The sequence below is a fragment of the Rhipicephalus microplus genome, chromosome 5, assembly GCF_043290135.1.
Source record: "Rhipicephalus microplus isolate Deutch F79 chromosome 5, USDA_Rmic, whole genome shotgun sequence".
NCBI classification, from domain to species: Eukaryota; Metazoa; Arthropoda; class Arachnida; order Ixodida; family Ixodidae; genus Rhipicephalus; species Rhipicephalus microplus.
This window is the reverse complement of record NC_134704.1, coordinates 198,099,481-198,119,345: the sequence shown is the minus strand read 5'-3', so window position 1 is coordinate 198,119,345 and position 19,865 is coordinate 198,099,481. Positions and strand designations below refer to the sequence as shown.

General features: G+C 46.3%; 1 protein-coding gene across 13 annotated transcripts in view; it reads left to right on the top strand.

Moving 5' to 3' along the window:
- LOC119173579 (uncharacterized) overlaps positions 1 to 19,865 on the top strand; it is a 343,373-nt gene that overhangs the window by 230,395 nt on the left and 93,113 nt on the right. For all 13 annotated transcript variants that reach the window (XR_012895552.1, XM_075896344.1, XM_037424386.2 and 10 more), the window contains one exon: positions 18,363 to 18,504. Coding sequence is in view for 12 of the 13 variants with exons in the window: in XM_075896344.1 (XP_075752459.1) it covers positions 18,363 to 18,504 (142 nt within the window). In the remaining variant the exon portion in view is untranslated. The remainder of the gene's footprint in view (positions 1 to 18,362; positions 18,505 to 19,865) is intronic.

Below are 19,865 nucleotides of genomic sequence, written 5' to 3'. Positions count from 1 at the left end.
CACTTTTTATTGTGTACAGTATCCTGGTATACGCAAAAAAGTGAAAAGACAAAGTTAATGTAACGGCAGTGTCGACATCTTGTGACATTTCGTGCAACCACAGTCATGAACATGTTAGCTTACGCGTAATGTTTCTGAGGTGAAAATGAATAAAATCGTTACTCATTTGTAATATTGTCGCTGCGCAGTTTTTGCACCAGATGTACCATGCCCAATGTTTCTGCAATAACAAAAGTGTGGTTGTCTGTTTCACTATGACCTCACTAGATGGCGCCACCTAGTCGGGAGATGGCAAATTTTTAGTTCTATGTTCCAGGCCATTCTAGCTGTGGAAATCTGGCTGAAACCGTGTAATCGCTATAAGTGATCGCACTCTGGCTTATTTTAACTCGACGGCAAGAGTATCCGCAGTGCGGATACCGTGAATTTTCGCGAAGGTGGACCTTACAAGGCGGCCGATCCATGCTGTCCGAGATTTCGCAACTTTGTGCCATGCTATTCGTATAGTGGCTAGCCACTATAATATTTGCGCTTAAAACTTAAAAGTCAAAGTGGTGGCTCAGGCCAGCCTCAGCTTTGCTCGCCATCAAGGTAACATGATGCGCCAGCATGTGCGCCACGGCAGCTTATCTCCGCTAGGAGGCCAGTGGTGGCAGCGTTGTTTATGGCCGCACAGACGCATCGCCCCAGCGATCTTGCGACGCATCTCTTTGGGGCTTCGCGCATGCGCAATACCGCCGCCCCATCGTCCTACGTACGCAAGCCACCTGCGTACCCAGCACTAAAACTCCCTAATACAAGAAGGTCACCTAGCCCGCGCCGGGGAAACTGAGAGCGGCGACCTCCGGGGGCAAGGTTGCAGGCCATAAAGATAACGACAAGAAGCCCCCACAGCACGACGCCATACAGCCGATAAGCCGTGAAAGGGATGAAATTGTGACTGCTGACCTTAGTGTTCTTCTCGACGGCCAGAAAGTGACAGCTTTAGTCGACACTGGTGCCGACTTCTCCATTATCAGTCAGGACCTCGCCGACAGCCTCAGAAAAGTGAAGACACTGTGGATGGGCCCTCATATAAAAACAGCAGGAGGCCAGTTATTGATGCCCTCGGGAAGATGTACCGCAAGAATTGACATCGGAGGTTCTCCTTTCACGGCGTCGTTCGTCGTTATCGCCGCATGCTGCAGAGACGTAATTCTCGGCATGGACTTTTTACGGGAATATGGTGCCGTCATCAACATACCAGAGAGCTTGATTACGTTTTGCAACAGTTCGGGCTTACCCGATTCCCCAGAGGCGCGACCAAACCAACTGCGTCTTACTGATAACGATGTAGTTCTCCCTCCGAGGTCATGCACGCTTGTTTCTGTGGCCGCCGCTGCTCAGTTTGACGCCGATGGAGTTGCGGACCGAATAAGCTCGCTGCTCTTCACCCACGGTATTTCTGTCGCACGAGGTATCGTCAGAGTTGCTGCTGGACGCACGGACTTGCTGCTGACCAATTTTAGTGCTGAGCGCCGGCATCTTCCTAAAGGCACGGCTGTCGCTTACTTCGACGATGTCATAGATGCCGAAGGCTGCTTGGCGGTAGTCGACGAGTCGCTAAATCTTGATTCAGCGCCTGTTCTGGACGTTAGCATTACTTTGCCAAAAGACGACCGACGCAGACTCCTTGAGTTACTGGCCAAATTTCAAGACTGCTTTTCGACAACATCGAGAGTTGGCCGCGCGCCTCTAACCAGGCATCGAATAATTACCGAGGAAACGGCGAGACCTATTCACCAGAACCCTTATCGCGTGGCTCCAAAAGAACGTGAAGCGATACAACAGCAGGTAGACAGAATGCTTGAAGATGACGTCATTCAGCCTTCACAGAGCCCTTGGGCGTCGCCTGTAGTCCTCGTTAAGAAAAAGGACGGCAGCCTGCGCTTCTGTGTGGATTACCGGAAGCTAAATCAGGTGACCAAGAATGACGTATATCCACTACCGCGTATAGACGACTCTCTCGACAGACTTCGACATGCTCGATACTTCTCTTCAATGGACTTGCGGAGTGGATATTGGCAAATCGAGGTGGACCCGAGAGACCGCTTTTGTGACACCAGATGGGTTATATGAATTTAAGGTCTTGCCATTCGGTTTGTGCTCAGCCCCTGCTACCTTTCAAAGACTCATGGATACCGTGCTTTCTGGGTTGAAGTGGAAAACATGCTTAGTATATCTGGACGACGTCATAGTGTTTTCCGCGACGTTTGACGAGCACCTTGAAAGACTTGAGGTGGTCTTACGAGCCATACAGTCCGCGGGCCTGACGTTGAAGCCTGAGAAGTGCCACTTTTGCTACGAAGAGCTGCGATTTCTTGGTCATGTCGTCAGTCATGCTGGTATTCGTCCCGATCCTGAAAAAATCGCAGCCGTAGAACAGTTCCCTATGCCGACCGATAAAAAGGCTGTCAGACGCTTTCTCGGCCTCTGCGCGTATTATCGACGATTTATCGCGGACTTCGCACGCATAGCATCACCACTAACTCGCCTAACAAGAGAAGACATCACCTTTGAGTGGAATAACGAAGAGGAAGCTGCTTTTAACGATCTTCGCCAGCGACTACAAACACCCCCAGTCCTTGCCCACTTCGACGAGAGAGCCCCTACGGTGCTTCACACCGATGCTAGCAATGTCGGTCTGGGAGCTGTGCTTGTGCAGCAGCAAGATGGCGCAGAAAGGGTAATCGCTTACGCAAGCAGAACGTTAACACGTGCTGAGGCTAATTACTCCACGACTGAGAAGGAGTGTCTCGCCGGTGTATGGGCGGTTACAAAATTTCGTCCGTATTTATATGGCCGCCCCTTCAAAGTAATTAGCGACCACCACTCACTGTGTTGGTTAACTAATCTTAAAGACCCTACCGGCCGATTAGCGCGTTGGAGTCTCAGGCTGCAGGAATTCGACATGACAGTCGTACATAAGTCAGGGAAGCGACATATGGACGCCGACTGTTTGTCCCGTTCACCCATTGAGTCGGCAACCCTACCCGAGGAGGAGGAAACATCATTTCTCGGTGTCCTCGACACGACCACCATTGCGCAGCAACAACGAGACGACGCTGAGTTGCTTGGCTTAATTACCTACTTGGATGGCAGATCTCGGAAGGCGCCAAGAGTTTTCGCAAGAGCGTTGTCATCATTTTGTTTACGTGGCGGAGTACTCTATAAAAGAAATTTTTCGTCGACGGGATCTGCCTATCTGCTCGTCATCCCAGCAGCCCTTCGCACCGAAGTACTGAAAGCATGCCACAACGAGGTTACCTCTGGCCACTTGGGTTACACAAGAACGTTGGCCAGGGTACAGCAAAGGTATTACTGGCCAAGACTAACCACAGCCGTGAAGCACCACGTCCGTACCTGTCTCGACTGCCAGCGACGCAAGTCACCGCCAACTAAACCAGCTGGCCTCCTGCAACCCGTACAGGTCCCAATGACTCCATTCCACCAGATCGGCATGGACATTTTGGGCCCACTCCCTACTTCTACTGCAGGCAACCGATGGGTTATCGTCGCGACGGATTATTTGACCCGTTATGCCGAGACAAAGGCTATCCAGAGAGGTACAGCAGCGGAGGTGGCAAGATTTTTTATCGAGAATATTGTACTGAGGCATGGTGCACCAACCGTCGTAATCACAGACAGAGGAACCGCATTTACAGCAGCTCTTTTGGACCACGTTTTGATGCTGAGTGGAACAACGCATCGTAAGACCACCGCATACCACCCACAAACAAACGGGCTGACAGAGCGTCTAAACAAAACCATTGAAGACATGCTTTCGATGTACGTTGACGTCGAACACAAAAACTGGGATACAATCTTGCCTTACATAACGTTTGCATACAACACGGCCAAGCAAGAAACGACCCGCATGACACCTTTCAGCCTCGTTCATGGACGGGAAGTACGAACCATGTTAGATGCAATGTTACCGCACGAAGGCGACGACATCGTCCCGGACGCCGACACGTTTACGGATCAGCCAGCAGCAAGACTACGATGCAGGCCGCTACAATGCTCACCGCAGAACAGTCGTCTACCAAACTGGCGACAAAGTATGGGTTTGGACGCCCATACGAAAACGAGGACTTTCTGAAAAACTTTTAAGAAGATACTTTGGACCGTACCTAGTTGTGCGACGACTGAGCGATGTCACTTACGAAGTTGTTCCCGACTGTTCGTATAGTACAAGGCGTCGCCAGCACCATCCTGAACTCGTTCACGTAGTCCGCATGAAACCCTACGTCAGCGAATGATTGCATGATACTTTAATTTAGAAAAAAAAAACTGCATTACGGACTGCGCATCGGGGCGATGCTCTTTGGGAGAGAGGCAAATGACGCGTGTCTACATGTGGACGATAACGATGATGGGGCATTTAGTGGGCACGAGGTAGTGGGCCTCTAGCTTCTCTCGAGGCTGAAGAAGACGATCTTGTGACTGAGCTGTTCAGGACACGCTGCCTTTCGTCGTCCCAAGGTGTGTCTGTGTTTTATTCGCGTTGTACCGCGACAATATAGACATAGACAGAAGATACAGGGGCCGCCACGCTACGGTGGCAGCCTAATCAAAGCACTGAAAGGTGGCTTCCAGTTGTATGAAATTTTGCTTCGGAATAGTGATTTTCTGTGAAATGTAACTCGATTGTGCCGCCTTCTCGAATAAATATTTAACCAGACAAGTGGCATACAATCTATGCCTCTATATAACTAATGGGTTCAGGAACGAGGACTAACGATGGTACTAAAACTACAGGTCGAATAATTTCGTTTCGTAATGTACACCCATCCTAATCAAACTTGCCAACAAAAAACATGTATTCGATGTTTTAAAAATAATGATAAATACTTGTCATGTCTCCTTCAAATGCATAATAACTTTTGAATGATGCATCATAAAACGCTTAAGATGACCTTTTTCTTTATTTTGTATGTGCTTCAGATGCAAGTACTGTTACTTCTACTGTTACAGTTTTTACAAGCTTTCCCCTAATGTTTATTTAAAAGTGCTTCTTTTTATTTTCGTTCTTGTTTAAATGAACAGTGCAATTATTTTTATAAATTCACATGTCTTCACTGGTTTTGCTCCTGCTGTCAGTCATGTAAGGCTGGCATGAGGGCCTTGTTAGGAGGTGTACGAGTCTCTTTTTGCTTTCCTTCATGGACATATTTCACACTGTGAATTGTGTATCTATGTCTGAAATAAATAAATTGGAAATTAAAAATTGTTTTGGGTAAGCGTGGTCTCCAGTTTGCCCATTTGTTTATTTGAGCATTTAATTCACGAATCATCCTGCTCACACAGCATATAATGAAAACCTGTTCATAATGAATTCTTTAGAGCTTAGATAGTAGTCACAACACAAACCATGCAGACAACAACTTTTTGGGTGCAAATTGCATTTGAATATAGTTAAACGTGCCTATCTGCCACAGTCTTACAACAACTTTCTGGGTGCAAATTGCATTTGAATATAGTTAAACGTGCCTATCTGCCACAGTCTTCTTCTAGAAGACTGTGGCAGATAGGCACGTTTGACTATATTCAAATGCAATTTGCACCCAGAAAGTTGTTGTCTGCATGGTTTGTGTTGACATAGAAGAAGACAGTGGCCCTCTGACGGGAGTCAGCTATACGTATTAGTAGTTACATCAATGGTTAGTCTAATAACTTAAAATAAAGGAGGGAAGGTAAGGAGCGAATCATTTCTAGTTCTAGAAAGCGACGAAAGGAAAAAAAAAAAAACTTTGTGAAAAAGCAATGTCGTGTTCGCATTACTCACCAGGAGCGTCAGCTTAAATTTCTAGACTCCGACGACACTTGGCACCCACTCTCGCACATAACGATAAGTCCACGGACAGGCCGCCATTGGAATCTGAATGTGGCTATTTCAACACTAGATAGAACGCTATCTAGTGAGGCTAATCTAGCTGTGCTATTTGAGGATTTAGAGGATGTTAAATGGGATATCATAGGGCTCAGCGAAGTTAGGAGGACATGTGAGGCTTATACAGTGCTGAAGAATGGATGCATTCTACGCTACCATGGGTTAGTTCACAGAGAAGAACTAGGAGTGGGATTTCTTATACACAAGAATATTGCTCGCGACATAGAAGAATACTATAGCATCAGTGAGAGGGTGGCAAGTATCATAATTAAGTTTAACAAAAGGTACAAGAAGGTAATACAGGACTACGCGCCTACATCGAGCCATGATGATCATTTGGTCGAACGCTTTTATGAAGACGTAGAGTCAGCCATTAATAAAGTAAAGACAATGTATACTATTCTTATGGGCGACTTTAATGCCAAAGCGTGCAAGAAACAGGCCGGAGACCATGCAGTGGGGGAATATGGCATCGGCTCTAGAAATGCTAGAGGGGAGTTATTAGTAGAGTTCGCAGAACGCAATAATTTACGGGTTATGAAGACTGTCTTAAGAAAACGGGCTAACCGTAGCTCGTAGTGGTGAAGTCCTAATGGCGAAACAAAAAATTAAATTGACTTCATTTTGTGTGCACACTCAGACATTGCACAAAATGTAGAAGTAAGTGGCAAAATTAGATGCAGTGACCCTAGAATGGTAAGAACTCGTATACACCTTGATGTAAAAAAGTAAAAACAACAACTAATAGCAAGAAGCAATGGACTGGTGGTGAGAGGAAAAATACAGGAATACAGAGTTTCACTTCAGAATCATTTGGAGACACTAAATGAGGTAGGTGACGTTAGCTTTGACACAATGAATGATAATATTACAAGTGCCATCAAAGATTGTGCAATTGAAGTTGGAAATTCAGTCATTAGACGGGAAACTGGCAAACTATCTCAGGAGACAAAAAATCTTGTTAAGAGATGACAAACGATGAAAGCCTCAAATGCAACCGACAAAATAGAGCTAGTGGAGCTTTCGAAGGTAATCACTAGGTGTAGAGTAGCCAACATCAGGAGGTATAACATTGAAAGAATTGAGCAGGCTGTAAAAAGTGGCAGAAGCCTAAAATCTTCGAAGGCAGACTTGTGGATAGGCAAACATCGAATGTATGCATTGAGAAACAAGGAAGGCAATGTCATAATCAATATGGATAGGGCAGTCGAGATGGCTAAAAGTTCTACTAAGAGCTGTACAGAAGTCAAAAGAACCAGGATGGTATTGCGAGAAATTATAATAGTCCAAGAGAATTCAACATCCTACCAGTAACGACAGGGGAAGTAAGGAAAGCCCGAGAAGGAATGCAAAGAGGCAAAGCTGCTGGTGAGGATAAAGTAACAATGGATCTCCCGAAAGATGGCAGAGAAATTGTCTTAAAAAATTAGCCACCTTATATACAAAGTGTGTCTGGCAAGAAGGGTACCACAATCTTGGAACGCCAACATTATCTCAATTCATCAGAAAGGAGACGTCAAGGACTTGAAAAATTACAGGCCGATCAGCTTGCTCTCCATTCTCTACAAACTATTTACAAAAATAATAGCTAATAAATTTAAGATGATAATAGAGTTCAATCAGCCTAAAGGACCAAGCAGGATTTCGTACCGGCTAATTCACAATAGACCATATTCATAATATCAGTCAGGTAATAGAGAAATGCGCTGAATACAACCAACCCCTGTACATAGCTTTCATAGATTACGAGAAAGCGTTTGACTCAATCGAGACATCAGCAGTAATGCAGGCACTACGGAATCAGGGCATCGAAGAACCCTACATAAGTATACTGAAAGAAATCTACAGAGGATCCACAGCCACCATAGTTCTTCATAAGGAAAGTGAAAGAATCCCAATAATATAGGGTGTAAGGCAGGGAGACAATCGCTCCAATGCTATTCACCGCGTGTTTACAGGAGGTATTAAGAACCCTAGACTGGGAAGAGTTAGGGATAAGAGTTAATGGAGAGTACCTTATTAACCTGCAATTCGCTGATGACATTGCCTTGACGAGTAACTCAGAGGATGAAGTACAGTTCATGATTACTGAACCAAACACGGAAAGCAGAAAAGTAGGTCTGAAAATAATATGCACAAAACTAAAGTAATGTGCAACAATCTCGGCAGAAAACAGCACTTCGTGATAAGTAGAGAGGTGCTGGAAGTTGTTAACGAGTATGTCTGCTTAGGACAGGTAATAAGCGCAGAGCCGAACCACAAGACTGAAGTAACTAGAAGAATAAGAATGGGGTGAAGCACACTTGGCAAGCACTCTCATATCATGACTGGTAAATTACCACATTTCCTCAAGAGGAAGGCATATAACAGTTGCATCTTGCCAGTACTTACCTACGGAGCAGAAACCTGGAGGCTTACAAAGAGGCCTCAGCTGAAATTGAGGATGACACAGCGAGCGATGGAAAGGAAAATGATAGGTGTAACATTAAGAGAGAAGAAGAGAGCAAAGTGGGTTAGGTAACAAACCGGGTTAAAGGATGTCATAGTTGAAATCAAGAAAAAAAAAATTACCATGGGCCGGACACGTAGCACGTAGACAGGTTAACCGGTGATCATTAAAAGTAACTGACTGTGTTTCTAGAGAAGGCAAAGGCACGAAGGGGAGACAGAGAGTTAAGTGGGCCGATGAGATTAAAAAGTTTGCGGTAATAACGTGGCAACGGAAGGCACAAGGCTGGGTTGATTGGTGGATCATGGGAGAGGCTTTTGCTCTGTAGTGGGCGTAGTCAGGCTGATGATGATGAAACGTGCCTATAACAAACCTGCATATAACATATTCCTCGATATTACGAATTTTTTTTTTTATTTTCTGCCGTAACTTCATAAATGTACATGTATTTGTGACATATATGTAACAGAGTAACAGCGTGAGACATGCTTGATATTGCAAATTTTAGCCATTGTCAATCTAGTAATTTTGCCCTTGATTTCATTATTTTGGCCCGTGCATGCATGCCAACGTGCATGCTGCCGACAAAGTGCGAAGCGATAGCGGCGCGCATGACGCGCTTGTGGCCCTGACGACTCCCAGACGAGAACAAGAGCTAGTTATTGCGCGCGGGTGTGCGCAAGGCGGGCAGGCGGGCCTGCACCGCTCAAGCTGACGTTTTTGCCTTTCCGTTGTTCTTGCGCTTGCAGGCGCATGCGCAGATGTGCCATCCCCCTCCTTCAAAATTTAGAACAAAAAAAGGAAACTACCTTTTCATTGGCAAATGTACTTTTGTTGTAGTAATCCTAGGTGGCGTCAGCGAATTCCTGACTGAGTCTTATCGAGACTAATTCATTTGCGAACCGCTTAAGCCGTAGTGGTTTGAAATATGCCTGCCAGTTAGTGTGTACCAACTGTGTACCGCAATGACATTTGGTGCCATAAATGTTTACTGCACCCCTGAACTTGCAGACGCCATAATGTGCTGCAACTGGTTTTTTGTCATTTTGATAAGTGCGGAGGTTAGTCAATGAATTATTTCTACTTATGCAGAAAGTGCGGTGATGTTTTTGTAGATAATCATAAAAAAAGAACGAAGCCAAAGTGGTGACCACTGACAAATGCTCTGTTACGACTTACCGCTCACGAAAAGCCTTATCACAGGAAGCATTCCCAGCTATTTGCTTGGGAATGCATGTGGCGTTGCACCGCTTTAAGCTAACTGCACACTTTTAATAGGCGTGCATCATTTTCCAGAAATGGAAGCAGTTCGTTGTTGCAGAGTTAAAAATAGCGGGTTTTGGGCATAAAAAAACCTTGCTGTATTGAGGCTAACACTCGTGCGGTACAACAAGCGCAGTATTGTTGTAACCAAACTGCACGCTTTATTTAAGCGGCAGCCCAAAGGCGCATCTATTTGCTGGTAGGACTGATGGACCATCACGAAGTGTGCATCGCTTGCAGAAAGCTTGTCAACGCCGTGTTATCCCAACAGGCTAGTCGCCTCGTCTCTTCATGGTCTGAGACAGAGTGGGCGTATTCTATAGCAAACGGATCAATAGTCTTGGAGTGGGCTGACTAGGCTAAGTGCTGCATGCAACTAACTAGTGGACAATTTGGCTCTCTGCGACTATACCACATTTTAAAAAATTGCATCAGTTTTTTTTTTAGAAGCAGACCACGGAAACCATATATCTCAGACAGTCAATTATGTCCGTTCTGTCACTATAAGTACCACGCTGCACATCCTGGACCCTGCAGTAGTTTCAAAATTTTCCTTGGCATCGCCACCACGTGCTATTGGACGATTGTGGGAGAGTAACAATGCTTTCTCCCCATTGTCAAATAAGGAGAAATGGCTTTATGGTTGCTGCAGATAACAAGTCCGGCCAAATGACGCCCCTCGGCGCATGCGTCATTGTAAAACTTTCCTTCTTTCTCTCCTCTTGCTTTCCTATATATATTTCCGAGCTCGAAATAAAGGCTTGTTGGTTTGCACTGCCACATCGACTGATTTCCTTGTCACCGCGGCCGGCCTATGGCCGGTAGAACGTAACAGTGGCGACGAGGATTCTACAGCAGCAAGAAGGCCAGCATATGCCCACAAGCGACGGCCTGCAGAACGAACCCACCAGCCATGGCACACCAGCTACCGGAATTCGAAGACGCAAAAGATAAGTGGCAGGCGTACTTGGTAAAGGTGGAGGCTTACTTTGAAGCTAATGATGTGAAGGACGATGCTAAGAAGAGGGCCCTGCTGGTAGCCGCGCTTGGAACAAAGACAATTGAAATCTTGAACGGGAAAGTAGCGCCGAAGAAACCTAATGCTCTGACCTACGCGGAAGTTGTGCAGACGTTAAACAGCTACTACGACCCAGTGCCGAATGAAATTTCAGAAAGTTTCAAATTCTTCCATCGCTGCCAGCAAGAAGGGGAGTCTGTGCATGCATTTATTGTGGCAATTCGACAGATGGCCCAGAATTGCAACTTTTCGACGATGCTGGACAGAATGATAAGGGACCGTATTGTGTGTGGAGTCAGGTCCAAGAATTTGCAAAAGCAGCTGCTAGCAAAGAAAGACCTTAATCTTCAAGAAGCCGAGGCCCTTGCCCTGGCCGCAGAAAGCGCCGAACGCGATTCGCAAGGTATTACTTCGGACAAAGAGCAAGCGAGTTTGCTCAAGTTGAGTGCTCAATATGAGTCGCGCGCGAAGACGGCGGGCGTACAACAATGCAATTGTTGTGGAAAGCAGGGTCACAGAACCAATGCTTGTCGCCTAATCCAGCGCAGATGCTTCAAATGTACACGGCGAGGGCATTTAGCCAGAATGTGCGCGGTGAACGACAAAACAAGCAGAATGCTAGCAGTGACAGCACAGGCGACAGAAACGGAAGACAGTGATAACAGTGCGTCGCAGATTTGGTCGTTGACCACTAAACGCTCGCTCATACCCCCTATAAGAAAGGAATTCGCGTGGAACGGCATTCAAGTAACGATGGACATCGATACGGGCTCGCCTGTTTGCGTCATTCCTAAGAGCATCTACGAGACGTACTGTCATCAGTGGCCGCAGCTACAGAAGTCAGAACTACAGCTTTCATGCTATCTGGGCAGACTTCCGCTTCTCGGCGCAATAACAATGCCGGTTTCCTACGAAGGTACAACAGTGCAATGTACTTTGACTGTTTTAGACTGCGAGGGGCCCAGTCTTTGCGGTCGGGATCTGCTAAAAAAATTAACCGACGAATGTATCCAGGTTCTCAACGTGTATCCGCAGCCTTCAAGGTCAAGCCAAGCCCAGGAGGTCATTCCGAAGCTGCTCCAGAAAAACGCTGACCTTTTCACTGAGGGCACTGGTCTCATGAAAGGTCCGCCGGCCCGACTGCATATCAAGACCGGATCAACCCCCAAGTTTTTCAAGGCAAGAAAAATTCCTTTTGCACTTCGCGATAAAGTGTCAAAGGAGCTTGACAGATTAGTATCCGCTGGCATAATCTCTCCAGTTCCTCATTCCGAATGGGCGACGCCCATTGTTCCAGTTTTGAAGAAGGACGGAACGGTGCGCATATGCGGTGATTTCAAGGTGACTTTAAACCCAGTGTGCGAGGTTGAGCAGTACCCATTGCCTGTCATAGACGACATATTTGCAAATTTACGTGGAGGGAAGAAATTCAGTATATTGGACCTTCGCGATGCATACAACCAGGTCGAGCTAGATGAAGACTCGCGGAAACTAGCAGTGATAAATACACCGAAGGGGCTGTTCTGCTACAATAGATTGCCGTTTGGCATCGCGTCAGCTCCTGCGATATTCCAACGGAAGATTGAATCGGTGCTACAAGGGCTGCCAGGGACACAGGCATATCTGGATGATGTGCTGATAGCCGAGAGCAACAACAATGAAAATGCTAATCTGGAAGCAGTGTTGCAGCGATTCCGCGAGTACGGCATCAAGCTTCGTGCAGAAAAGTGCAGGTTTTGTGAATCGTCGGTGACGTATCTGGGACATCGTATTGATACCGAGGGACTACATCCGCTCGAAAAGAACGTCGACGCAATCAGACTGGCCCCGTTGCCACGAAATGTTGCTGAGTTGCGATCCTTTTTAGGAATGGTCACTTTTTACAATAAGTTTCTGCCAAATCTTTCCACTGTGCTTGCACCTTTGTATAAGCTTCTTGAAAAAGGCGCAAAATGGGTTTGGCACACGAAAGAAAACTCGGCATTTCAGAAGGCAAAGAGCGCTTTGTGTTCGGCCCCAGTGCTAACGTATTTTGATCCGCAGCTGGAGTTGCTGCTGGAATGCGACGCTTCCCCTTACGGTGTCGGTGCTACCCTGTTTCACCGTATAAATGGCGAAGACAGGCCAATTGGGTTCCGGTCACGAACGCTCACCTCAGCTGAAATGAAGTACTCTCAAATCGAGCGAGAAGCTTTAGCCTTAGTGTTTGGCGTGACACGGTTCCGCGATTACCTCTTGGGTCGGGAGTTCACGTTAGTAACAGATCACCGTCCTTTGCTGGGGCTACTGAGACCGGACCGTCAGACTTCTGTTATGGCTGCCGCACGCATTCAGCGATGGGCGCTTTTGCTCGGCGCGTATAAATACAAGCTTATTTGTAAACCCGGCAGTCAGATGTTAATCTCTGATGCCCTAAGCCGCTTACCACAATCCTTGCAGGAGCCGGAAGCAGAAACGGAAAACCTCACGGAAATGGTGCTTCTCATTGACCAGCTGGACGAGCCCGCGGTTTCGCACAAAGAACTTCAAGCACTCACAGAAGCGGACGCCGTTTTACAAGAAGTATGTAGGTACGTGACTGAAGGATGGCCTTCCGTCGCGGGTGACAGCAGAGAAATGGTCGAATACTGGAAAAGGCGACATGAGTTGTCTGTCGAGAAGGGCATGTTATTCTGGGGCCATCGGGTAGTGATACCAAGAACGGCGCGTGAGAAGCTATTGAAATTGTTGCACGAATCGCATCAGGGAGCGTCCACCATGAAGACAAGGGCAAGGGTTAGCTTTTGGTGGCCCGGTCTGGATCAAGACATCCAGAGGGCCGCTTCAGACTGCAAAAATTGTGTGCAAGCTTTGCCTATGCCCCCGGAACGGAACCGCGTCAGTTGGCCAATTTCGCGTGAGAGGTGGTCGCGGTTGCACGCAGATTACGCAGGACCTATTTCCAACAAAATGCTGTTGGTAATCGTGGATGCACACAGCAATTGGATAGAAGCCATTCCAGTATCGCGAGCAACCGCTAATGCAACGGTGGATTCTATGCGAACCTTGTTCAGCCGTTTTGGATTACCGCGCACCATAGTTACCGACAACGGTACGCCTTTTACAGGGGCAGAATTTGCTCAATTTGTGCAGAAAAATGGAATCGAGCACATTCGTACCCCTCCTTACCACCCTCAAAGCAATGGGCTCGCAGAACGCGCCGTGCGAACCCTTAAGGATGGGTTGAAGAGAATGCCCGGAGTAGAACTGTCAACGGCTCTGTCAAGAATTCTTTGTAACTATAGGAATTCGCCACAAGCTTCAGGGGTTTCGCCGTCTGAGCTACTTTTGGGTTACCGTTTGCGTACTAGACTGGATATTTGCTTTTCTCCCAGGAACCACGAATTGCCGAAGAATCCAGGTGCTGAGTCTGCGAGTTGGTACTTCGCTCCTGGAGATGCCGTCTATGTGCGCAACTACGGTGTTGGGGACAAGTGGACGCCAGGCAAAGTGAAATCGACGAGTGGGGCACGTCTCGTCACTGTAGCAACGGAAGACGGCGTCGTTCGACGTCATGTCGACCAGGTGCGAAAACGTTCATCCGACACAGGTGCAAGCCGAGAAACAGCGACTCCAGAAGAACCGCCACCCGAGGGACAACACCGAACCACCCAGGATGCTCCGAAATGCGAAGCGGATGACCTTTCCGAAAGCCCTGTCCCCGAGTTACGTCGGTCCACAAGAATCAGAAAGCCCGTGGAACGCTACGGCTCCTAGGGGGAAGGAATGCTGCAGATAACAAGTCCGGCCAAATGACGCCCCTCGGCGCATGCGTCATTGTAAAACTTTCCTTCTTTCTCTCCTCTTGCTTTCCTATATATATTTCCGAGCTCGAAATAAAGGCTTGTTGGTTTGCACTGCCACATCGACTGATTTCCTTGTCACCGCGGCCGGCCTATGGCCGGTAGAACGTAACAATGGTATTGCACTGCATTCCTTTGTTGGTGGCAATGGCATACGTCAGGAAATACAAATTTGTAGCTGGTGGTTAATGTGTATAGTACGTTTATGCATAGCTGTGCCGCCGTTCCCAGCAGGTACATATCAAAGAGTTTTTTCACTGTAGTGTATATTGCTATGCGCGTTATTTATTTTACTTTTGTTTGATTCCATTTTCGTCCACAAAGCCTGGGTCAGCAATGCTCAGTCCAAACCGCACCTCATTGTTCGAGAAGGTTTGCAATTATTGTAGATCATTCTGTTAAGACGATTCCGTCATTAGTGGAATGTTCGTTGCGAAGTTGAAGAAAGTTTTGACCGCCAAGGAAGTGCCGAAATCCGCACAGCTTGAGGTTGCCTAGTTACGCTGGCAGGAATCTGCACAGCCAGAATCACCATTAACATTCAGATTTATCCCACAAGCCTCATCGTGCTACAGAACTGCTCGAGAGATGTCATCCTTGGTATGGACTTCTTAAGCCGTCATAGTGCCGTCATCGACCTGAGAACAATGTCGATAACACTATCCACAGAGAAAGCGTTACCGCTGTGCATGCTGCCAGGAAGCCACGCTTCGAATGTGCTGGAAGAACAAGTCACCATTCAGCCTCGCTCAAGTGTCATCATTTCCGTCCGCACTCCGAAACCAGAAGACTTCGAAGGCGTCATTGCAGGCAATCAGCACCTGTTGGTCAACCGCAATATTTGCATCGCAAGAGGAATCGCCAAGCTGCTGAGAGGAAGAGAGCAGTGATGCTCATGAATTTCAGCAATGAGTACGAGCACATCAGTAAAGGCACGACGGTTGCCTACATGGAAGAAATACTGGAAGCCAGCAACACTTTTGCCCTCACCAATTCTGCCGAATCTACTTTGATGACTCTAATCCTTCAAGCAGCTTTCGACATTAATCAGAGTCTTTTGGCGCATAAACAAGCACAGCTAAGAAACCTGCTTTTGAAATACAAGAACTGCTTTTTGTCGTCGTCAAGAATTTGATAGACCCCTGTTGCAAACATCGAATCGTAACAGAAGAAAATGTCAGGACACTTCATCAGAGCCTGTACAGAGCTTTGACGCGAGAACGTGAGGCTATAAAGAAAGAAGTCGATAAAATGCTATGCGCCGACATTATTCAACTTTCAAAGAGTCCATGGGCGTCACTGGTGGTGTTAGGGAATAAAAAGGAGAGAGTACAATGCTTCTGCATTTAATATCGGCATCTCAAAAAGGTCACAAAGAAGGACATATATCCTCTTCCCCAAATAGATGACGCCCTTGATCGATTCCACTACGTGACATACTTTTCATCGATGGGCCTCAAGACAGGCTACTGGCAAATTGAAGTAGACAAGCGAGACCGAAAAAAGACTGCCTTCATTACACCAGAGGGCTTCTTCCAGTTCAAGGTCATGCTCATTGGTCTTTGCTCGGCGCCTGCGAAGTTTCGGCGCGTTATGGATGCCGTGCTGGCTGGATTAAAGTGGCAGACTTGCCTGGTGTACTTGGACAAATTTTTTTGGTTTTCCTCAAGCTTCAACGAGCATCCCCAGTGCCTTGAAGTTGTATTTCAAGCAATCAAGGCCTCCGGGCTCACTCCGAAGCCAAAAAAATTCCACTTTGTATACAAGGAACTCTTGTTGTTGGGATACGTGATCAGCAAATTCGGAGTATGCCCCGACCCACAGAAGAAAACAGCCATCGCCTGTGCATCTATCACAGGTGTTTTGTCAAAAATCTTGCCCATACTGCCGAGCCACTCATTAACCTTACAAAAACTGATGTCGAGTTCACGTGGGAAACACCGCACGAGAAAGCTTTTCAAGTACTAAAACGACGCCTTTAGACACCGTTGATACTTGCTCATTTTGACGAAGATACCGACATGGAAATCCACACCAACACTAGCAGTATAGGGCTCGAAGCCATCTTAGTGCAGGATACTGACAGACTTGAAAGGGTCAACAGTTATTTATGCAAGGCGATCGCTATCTAAGGCGACCACAATAGAAAAGGAGTGTCTTGCTGTCATTTGGGCTACCTCCAAGTTTCGTCCCTACCTTTACAGCAGGCCTTGCAAAGTTGTGAGCGACCACCATGCCCTCTGTTGACTACCTAACTTGAAGGACACTTCAGGTCACCTCGCAGGGTAGAGTCTGGGGCTTCAGAAATTCAATATCATCGTCGTTTACAAGTCAGGGCGAAGGCACTCTGATGTAGACTGCCTGTCCCGCGCCCTCGTTGACCTACCGCCGCAGGACAACAAGGACCGCGGTAGCTTCCTTGAAACCTTAAGGGTCAATGCTCTTGCAGAATGACAACATGCCGACCTTGAAATCAGGAGCCTTGTGGAATACCTCGGAGGCAAGGCTGCCGTTGTTCCATAGGTATTCAAGCGAGGACTGGCATCGTTTTTCTTGCGTAACGGTGTCCTCGTCAAGAAAAACTTCTCGCCAGGTCGGGCTAACTAACTCATCGTAGTATCTTCGGTGTTACATACATAAGTTCTGGATGCTCTGCATGACGACCCGGTGACTGTACACATTAGGATATTTCGTGCGCTAGGGAGGATACAGGAAAAGTACTACTGGTCTTGCCTCAGTGCCGACGTCACCGACTACGTAAAAACCTGCCGAGACTCTCAGTGATGGAAGATACTTCCAACTAAGCCATCTAGACTTCCGCAGCCCATCGTTCCACTCCGGCGGTCATTCCAGCAAATTAGCAAGGACCTACACGGACCTTTCCAGACGTCGTATTCCAAAAACAAGTGGATCGTCGTAGCTTCTGTACAGGGGAGTAGCCAAAAATTTCGAGGGGGGGGGGGGGGGGGGCACTCTTTTGGAATGGTTAATTTAGGCTCTCTTTGCCAAGGCGAAAAAAATATTGGGGGGGGGGGGGGGGCGCATGTTCGGTGTGCCACTCCTTGTTGGCTATGCCTCTTCTACTGACTGACTACTTCACCCGCTACGCCAAGACAAAGGCGCTGCCCGTAGGCAGTGTCCCCGAGGTAGAAAAGTTCTTCGTGGAGAACATTGTCCTGTGTCACGGTGCCCCAGAGATCCTCATTACTGACAGAGGTACGGGCTTCACTGTGGATTTGACTCAAGCGATCTTGGCAGAGAGTCAGACAAGTGCCGCTGGACAATAGCTTACCATGCACAGACCAACGGCCTCACTGAGCAATTAAACAAGACAATCGCCAACGCGCTGGCTATGTACGTCGACGTCGAAAACTTTACAGAGGGTGGCAAGCTCTAAACTTCACACTCGTTGTGCGATGACTGGTTGCTATTTTACTCTTCTACTATGCTATATTATATAAGTTAACACAATTCCTTGCCCAACATGGCACCTGTATAGGGTCTTTATGCAATGGAGTTTGAAGTACCAGTGTAGAATACTTGACTGCCGTGCAGAAAGTTGGGTTCCAAATTTCATTTGATCCTGGGTATATATTTGTTTTTCTCATTGTATTTCTTTATGTCTATTGGCTATGCCATCAATGCCAATGAGTGCCTAAGAGCTGTTCTCTAAAAAAGCTGTTGAAAGGTTTCTTTATTGCTTCTTTTTAAACACCTAAGCTGCTAAGCTTCAGTGATGGCTTGATAGTGTGCCTCTATTGGTAACAGTTTTTCAGGTCATTCATTGCCCCATGAGATGTTTTAATATTGAGATCATGTGCGCACACTCATTCTTTCTCTCTCTCTCTCTCTCTGAAGAGCGCAGTCTCTGGAGGAGAAACTTCGCCACGCAGGCCACAGGGCGCTGCTGCTCAGTGGAGCCCTGACACAGTCCGAGCGCATCAAGGCCCTTGTGTGCCTGAAAGCCTATCGCTGCCGCATCCTCGTCTCCACCGACCTCGTGAGTCTGTTGCACCAATGCTCAGCCTAGTTACCACAAAACTTCCAGCAACCTTTTTTTACTCTGTGAGATCCCGTGCACGTAACGGATCAATACTTCTTTCAAGCTAGATCATTCTATCCATCATTCTCCAAAAAAGGTTCCTTTCCTTGTTTAATAAAGCTGTGTGAATAGCAAAAACTTGACTGCAAAGTGAATTCGAATAGACTCAAACCTCATTTTAACAAAGTCGCATCTTACAGGAAAATAAGTTCCTTATATCAGAAAATTCGCTATAAAGGTTTATCCCTAAACTATATCTATTGCAAGGTTATTTTTTATTTACTTCGTTAGAAATTGCAAGGCTATTTTTTATTTACTTTTTTATAACCAGTGCTTTGTTATATCCGGCTTCGTTGTATCGAGGTTTAAGTCTATTGAAGCATGACTGCAAGTAGAATATTTTTAGAATATTTCTTGAATATTGTGGCGTCTCAAATTGAGAACGCTACTCTCGGAACACACGACGACAGCAGATGCTGTCAAAGCAAACCAAACATTGTGTATATTTATTCTATTACTTTTATGTCAACGATATCGCCAGTTGAATCAAATACAGTCGACTCTCATTAATTGAAACTTGAGGGGACCTCTGAATTTTGTTTCAATTATCAACACATTTGAATCATCAGAAGTTTTCAGATACTATATGACTGTGGGTGAGGTGATGCCACGCATTATGATTAAGCATTGATTTTATGAGAATTAAAATTTTTTAAGCGATTTTAAACCCAATGGTATGCAATGAACAGAAAGCAGAGGGGTAAAGTTCACAAGCTTATCGGCCTTATACTGCTGATAAGACCTTTTAAAGAAAATGTGAATTGCCAACTGCTTCTTTGCTATATGTTCCTTTAGCACAAAGCTCTCTATACCACTTCACAGAAGCGTCACGGTTCACCATGCGTGTGCTTTGTTTCAAACATTTGCTTACGAGGCTAGCGTTTTTTTATTGAAGGCCTGCGGCACCTCTTTTTATTTTTAGACTGTTAGGAATATATAAGCACACAAATTTTTAAATAGTGGTGAGAAAGCATCAGATATTTTCTGGTATGAAACTGCAAAAAGTATGAATTAACCGGACGATGGAGTTTGAATTCAAAGGTTTTTAAATACATTGAAAAAATAGAGGGCCAACTAAAAAATTGAATTTTGTTTGAATTAACCGAAAGTATGAATTATCATAGTTTGAATTATTGCGAGTCTACTGTACGCTACGCTAAAACAACTTTGTAAAATATTCCAATTCACTCAATCAACATAACAAACACAAAGGAACGCGAAGACAGCCTCGCTGATGTTCGATGCACCACGAGAGACCC